General features: G+C 41.1%; 1 protein-coding gene across 1 annotated transcript; it reads right to left on the minus strand.

Annotated features, from left to right (window-relative positions):
• Window positions 1-785: 785 nt before the first annotated feature.
• LOC105211756 (von Willebrand factor A domain-containing protein 8) lies at window positions 786-6,323 on the minus strand. Its single transcript, XM_011183365.3, has 10 exons — window positions 5,971-6,323; window positions 5,325-5,584; window positions 5,095-5,262; window positions 4,872-5,036; window positions 4,645-4,800; window positions 4,234-4,576; window positions 3,929-4,175; window positions 1,718-3,862; window positions 1,226-1,657; window positions 786-1,163 (listed from the first exon to the last, which is right to left on the minus strand). The coding sequence occupies exons 1-10, from the start codon at window positions 6,203-6,205 to the stop codon at window positions 1,064-1,066; spliced, it is 4,251 nt and encodes a 1,416-aa protein (XP_011181667.2). The 5' UTR covers window positions 6,206-6,323; the 3' UTR covers window positions 786-1,063.

Raw genomic sequence — 6,323 nt, forward strand, 5'->3', positions numbered from 1 at the left:
AAAGTGAAATTTAAAATTCGATTTTGCTTGTAAACCCACCAAGAGGTTCTCAGATAATAAAAAGAAAGGAGAAAATAACTGGAGATAACATTTTGACCATAATTTATAACGTTGATCAACATTTTTGGTACTCATGCCTCACTATACGGGAGCAACTTGAGAGATAAGGACAAAAATATGGTTACTTGTATTAGAAAATGAAATAACGGGAATTTAGTGAATTCCATATTTGCCGGACAAAACTTCATGTGACTTTTCAAAAAAAAGGGCCTTCATTTTACAAGCATACGAGAAATCGCTGAAAGACCCAAGAGCTAATCCAAAAATCGAGTTTGAGAAATGTTTCGACGTTTGGAAGAAGCGCTGGCTTAAGTGCATCGAGTGTGGCCAATTTGTAGGCGATAACATTAATGTAGACGAATTAATAATTTTTTTTCAAAAAAACAAAATTCCCGTTATTTTTTGAACACATCTTGTATATTCGAAAATGAAATGAGGCGAATCGACGAAATAACAATGATGAAGTGACAGTAATCACAAGCTTTGATCGTATCCATTTTCTACATTGGTATCTATATTCAATGGAGCCATTGATAGCATCATAATATTTTGCATAACCTAACCTAGGGGCACTAATTAATCTTCAGGTTTATTTACTCATTCTTTGAGTTGCTTTTCTAACTGATATAGAGAAAACTATTTTTTTGTTTGCTGAAACGAAGTCGCTTTAGATATAGTATCCCAATGATTCAATACAACACCAAATTAATTTAACCTTTTGAAGCTTGGTTTGAAATTATTAAAAATAAATATATTTCTTTTTAAACTTACAAATATAGTAACAATGATTTATAAATGCACTCACTGGTTATAAAAATAAACACGTTTTTCAACAAATATCATAGTCGCATTAAATATATATATGTAACTGTCAACATTTTTTTCTTGTACTAAATACAAGCAATGCGAAACAAAATTACATTTTCAAAAAATTTCACTACTTTTGACTTACGCTAATATTTGCTAAAGAAACATATTTATACACATTTTCGTTAGCAGATTATCACAACAATGAGGATGTGAAGATTTGCTTTAGGATCTGTGGCAATTTCGACAAGTCCATGCAGACGTAACTGTGACCAGCCGGCATTTGCGCATTTATACTATAAAGAAATGGTAGTAAGTAGAGCTTAAAGTATTGGTAATACAAATTATGTGAACTTACAGATCGGCCTCCTCCTCCAAACTGCCAATGAAAAGCACGTGACCTTTCACCTTGGGTTCACCATTCATTAGAGCCTTCGCCAAATCACGCGGTTGTATGCCGTAACGTGACAGATTCGCATCGCTAAGTACCACCACGATTGAGTTGTCGTACTCTTCGTTCGACAAGGTGTTGACGGCTTCTTTGATAGCCTTCACCGTGCTATCACCCGACCAGCAGAACTGTGAGTGTGCATGCATCATGCGTATGGTCTCGAAACGTTCCTTGTCCGTTTTCGGTGGACTGCCTGCGCAGACAAAGGGTATTTCCCAACCCTCGCCGCTGTGACCAACGATATCGTAGACGATCTTCTTTTCGAAACCCTCGAAAGCTTCCATAACCATGACAACGGCTTCGAGTTCACGATCCAAACGTCCATCATAACCATTGAATCTGTATAGGAAGGTCGATAATTTTAATACAAGTTTTATGCGATCAAGATAAAGCAATTACCTGTACATGGAACCGGAAACATCGACTACCAGCTTCAATCGATTGGGTTTTTCCTGCACATGATCGGCCCAGGGATTGGCTTCAGCGCGTCGTCTGTAGATATTCTTTTCGCCCGTAATACCCTCAATTAAACGCGTGTCATCCAGTTCGCCATGCGTTTGGTACTTCTGCCACTGGCGCTCTTTACTCTTCGTCTGCATGGCCTCCAAAACGGCCTTCAGCTGCTGCACTTGCTTACGATTGGGTTCGCTGAATTGTGCATATAAATTGTGATCATGCGCTGACATGCGTATCTCCTTCAACTTATCTTCGAACGCCTTGCGATTCATTTCACGCGCAGCACGCTTCACTTCTTCGGGTATGGCGTCCTTCTCCTCGTCGGAGAGTTGATGCACTTTGTGCCCAGCGTCAAGACGAAACGGACCACCTTTGCCGCCGAGTCCAGCAGTGTCGCGACCACCACTACCACCAGCCCAAGTATTACCTCCCACATGTGGCTCATTTTTCGGATCCACTTTACCATACTTAGGGCCGGAGACACCCAGACCACTTGTGCGCTCCACCGTCAATTGGATTTCCTTCTTGCGACGCAATGCAAATAGCTCATTGCGTGCATAGGCTTCGATAGGGAGCCCATGTTTGGACAAAACAGTGGTCACCTGTTCTAGCGCCTCGGGTTGGTACTTGTCGAAGTCCAATACATTGCCAACCAATTCGGACATGGAGTCGTTTGGATACTTCTCCAAATGTTTCACGATATTCACCACCTCTCTGGTGGAGTATGGATAGTTTAAGAGACCCTCATCGGCCATTGTGCGCAGCTCGCCGAAAGCATTGACCAGCATGGCGAGTGTTTTCATTGGTACTGAGGGGCCATACTTCTGTAGGAGGTATATTTCTGAATCAGGTGAGGGATTATCAACGGCATGACAACTGAAGACATCACCCAGCGAAGCGAAGAAATCATTACCAAGGAAGGGAAAGCCTGGTCGGTTGGCCAAAACTATAACACGGAAGTTCGGATGCATTTCAATGATTTCACCAGTGTGACCAGCATCTCTAGCTGCCTCCGCCTCACCGGCTGGCACAATCTTACGACCGTCTGAGAGAAACATTTCGCCATTCTCAACGAGCGTGCGCAAGATGCATGTCACGTTCACAGGCGCCTTATCGGCCTCATCGATGACCAATATATGCCCACTCTTGACTGCTTTCACCAGCGGACTATCCTCATAGATGACCTGACCGTCGCGTAGCGTCGACTGTACCGTTAAGCTGTGCACCGTCGTATCGCGATGCAGCTGCAGGTACTCACGTGGCTTATTCATCAACTGCAGCAGCTTATCGATGAGCTTGTTCTTGCCCACACCTTGGTTACCCACCAGCAGCAGGTGATCGCCGATTATGAAATCTTGTAACAAGCGCTCCAAGAGCTCCACATGTTGTGGCATCTCGTAAAACAGCGTGCTTGGCACCTTCGACTCGGCGTCTGTGGCGACCAGCGGCATGCTGGTGTTGCCTATGGTCAACACATTGTTTTCGACGTTGATTTTGCGTCGCACACCCGACGCTGATCTGCTCTTCTCAATGCCGGCACGCGCTATGGCATCCTCAAGTGCGGCGCGAGGCAAAGCGAGCATAAATTTGGCGAGAAAAGTATTCTGCAGTATATCATAGGCGGAGGTTAAAGTACTCGCTTGCTGGCCGCTGCTGCTGCTGGGGAAGGCTGACATGCGACGCGCAATCTTCAAGAGTTGACGTGTGGACAATGTGCCAGCGAGGTTCGTAAGTGTGGCATCATGGGACTCACGCAAATTATGCGACAAGTCAATGATTTTATGTATATCCGCATCGACATCGCCATAGAGCTTGCGTATGATTTCAAACTCTTCGCTCTGCTGCAGTGGACGCACTTCAAGGTAGAGGAAGAGGCTTAACATTTCCGAGGTAAGCCAATTTTGTGCGGGTTGACTAGGATTTGGTGGTTCACCCAGCGCAATAATGCGGAAGGAGTCGTGTATTTTCATGATATTCTTTTCGGCCAATTCCAGTTTAGTGTGGCCCTGCTGAAGGAGTGCGTTATAACGTTCCGGTTGCAGTAGAATTGTGCCGTCGCAGAGTTGCAATTCGCGATCTTGTATTAAACTGTGGAGATAGAAATATATTTTAAATTTTCGAGAGTAAAAATCAAAAAACAACAAATATACAAACCGTTGCAACGCTGTAACCGTGCTCTTATGCAAACGATGCACGCCATTCAACACGGCGATGGAGCCATATTTGGCTGCACGCACCAGTGGTGAATCACGCCATACGGTATCACCTTCCGGCGAAGTAATACGTTGTTGTATTAAATCACGCGATGTTATGTCTTCATAGAGTATCATTGTATCCACCGACTGATTCAGTAGGTTTACCAAGTGATTTGTGAGCGTCATCTTACCAACACCCTTTTGACCTAAACAAAAAAAAAATCCATAAATGTGCATAATTTTGTTTTTGTCAAAGATATCTACCAATTAAACAAATATCGCCCACAGCAATGGATTGTATCATTGCTGCTAATACATTGCGTTGGTGATCAAGATCCACAAATTCTTTCAGCTTTTGCGTTGCAGCAACGCGATGACTACCAGGTGCTGCGATGGACACATCGTCGATTTGAAATTGTAGAATATCTGGTGTCTGCTCGTTCGTCTTGGCTACAGTGACACTTTTTACAGGTTTGTGATCCAGTGGATTTATTTTTAAAGATTTTAATAAGGTCTTTACGCGTTCAATGTGTTCTTTCTTCATGCATGTCTGATATGGATAGATGCGTGTAATGGCGTCGTGTACGCTGATGTGTGGATTTTGTTGCTGGAATTGAATGCAAATTTTTATTTAAATTCAAATAAAAACTATAGTGAAAATATATAATTTAATACCATCATTTTAGCAACGAGATGAAGATTGTCAAGCGGAAAGTCAGGCAGATTATCAACCTGTTCCGCAGCCTGAATTGCCATGCCAAAGCTTACTAAACTTTTAAGCTTATCCACAGGTGCATTTGGAGCCAGTGTCTGCAGATCGATTAGCATCTCCTAAAAAGTACATTTATATTGTGTTATATTTATAAAAATCCATTACATAATTATAAACAATTTAAACTTACATCAAATGCTAGATGTGAGACATTGCGCGATTGAAAGCGTGAACGCAAAGGTGGATCCAATGGCGTGCCTTTATACTTGTGCGTAGGCAATCCCAACGCTACCACACGAAAATCTTCAGAAACGCGTAGCACCCCCAATTTGTCCAATTCCTCCTTCGTGTATGTCTATAAATAAAAAAAAAATTAAATATAAAATTTAAAATAATCGATATTTTGTGCGTACCTCCAATAATTTATCGTAACGTTCGGGTGCCATTAAAAATTTGCCATTCTCTAAATGCATTTCACGATTTTCAAGTAAATTATTCAATATGGGCAATACATTGCGCTCGGCATGCTCCACACCATCAAGCACAAGGACACGTCCATTCACAGCCGCACGCACAGCACACTGCATAACAACAAATATCTAAATTAAATATTCATATCAATAGGAAGCATTTCCAAACTAACCTGATCATAATAAATGGCTGCTTTATCTTTGATTTCCCTTCGCTGCTTCAAATCGCTTTCGGTGGTGTCTCTGCTTAAGGCAATGTATTCCAATTCACGCTGCGTTAACTCCAGATATTGCATGGCCAGTTGTCGCCTTAGCGAACCCGGCTGTCCAATAAGGAACATATCCTGTTTTAGGATATCCTTTTGCAGCATCCAACGCAAATGATGTAAAGCGGATTGTGTCAGTTGTAGTGTGCCATCCTCGTTGTATTGAACTACCGAGAAGCAAATAAAAATACATTTTTTTTACTATTCTCATGTTATAGTTGGGGAGGTTATAGTTACTGGGGTGCCAAGATTTGAGGGCATTTTAATGTTAATTAGTTCACAATATACACAATTTTTTAAAAAATATTAAAAAAATTATATTACCAGATATTCGCACATGAATATCATTTATTTTTTCAAAGCGCAACCGAAGACCACCATTGTAAAAAAGAAATAATTGTAAGCAGGATAGCAAATAAATAAATTTATTATGAAAATTAAAAATTTCTATTTATTGTTACTGTTCTGCAGTTTATGTTTTTTTTTCGCAAGTGGACTTTGAACCTGTGCACATTGCTGACCGTATCCCACCTCAACTTTTCATATTAATTACCATATTTTTGTGGCATTAATTCTGGATTCTTTGGCGGCTTCAAATCTTTGGTTACATCACCGATTTTAATACGTTCACTAGTAACTTTAGTTTTATCACTGGCAGCCATGGCCTCCTCTGATGTTGTGGTATAAAACTTCGTAAAAACGGGTGTAAATGGTTTCACATTCACTTTCATATTTTGCCATAGCAATGTGGTTGTCACTTTTGGTATACGGTTTAATGTTAGCAGCATTTTACTATTTTAAAGAATTGGAAAAGCTTTAAATTTTGATTACGAAGCCCAAAACGAAAAAACCACAACCAAACACAACCCCTGCACGTTTTGCAGCTGCTAAATAATTAATTAAGGA

The sequence above is a fragment of the Zeugodacus cucurbitae genome, chromosome 5 (genome assembly GCF_028554725.1).
Source record: "Zeugodacus cucurbitae isolate PBARC_wt_2022May chromosome 5, idZeuCucr1.2, whole genome shotgun sequence".
NCBI classification, from domain to species: domain Eukaryota; kingdom Metazoa; phylum Arthropoda; class Insecta; order Diptera; family Tephritidae; genus Zeugodacus; species Zeugodacus cucurbitae.

Excerpts from the sequence above, each read along its gene's own strand:
- LOC105211756 (XM_011183365.3), bottom strand. The coding sequence starts at position 6,205 with ATGCTGCTAACATTAAACCGTATACCAAAAGTGACAACCACATTGCTA. Across the intron at positions 4,176-4,233 it reads GGGCGATATTTGTTTAATTG|GTCAAAAGGGTGTTGGTAAG; the intron begins GTAGATATCTTT and ends TTTTTTGTTTAG. Across the intron at positions 1,658-1,717 it reads GTTTCCGGTTCCATGTACAG|ATTCAATGGTTATGATGGAC; the intron begins GTAATTGCTTTA and ends CTTCCTATACAG.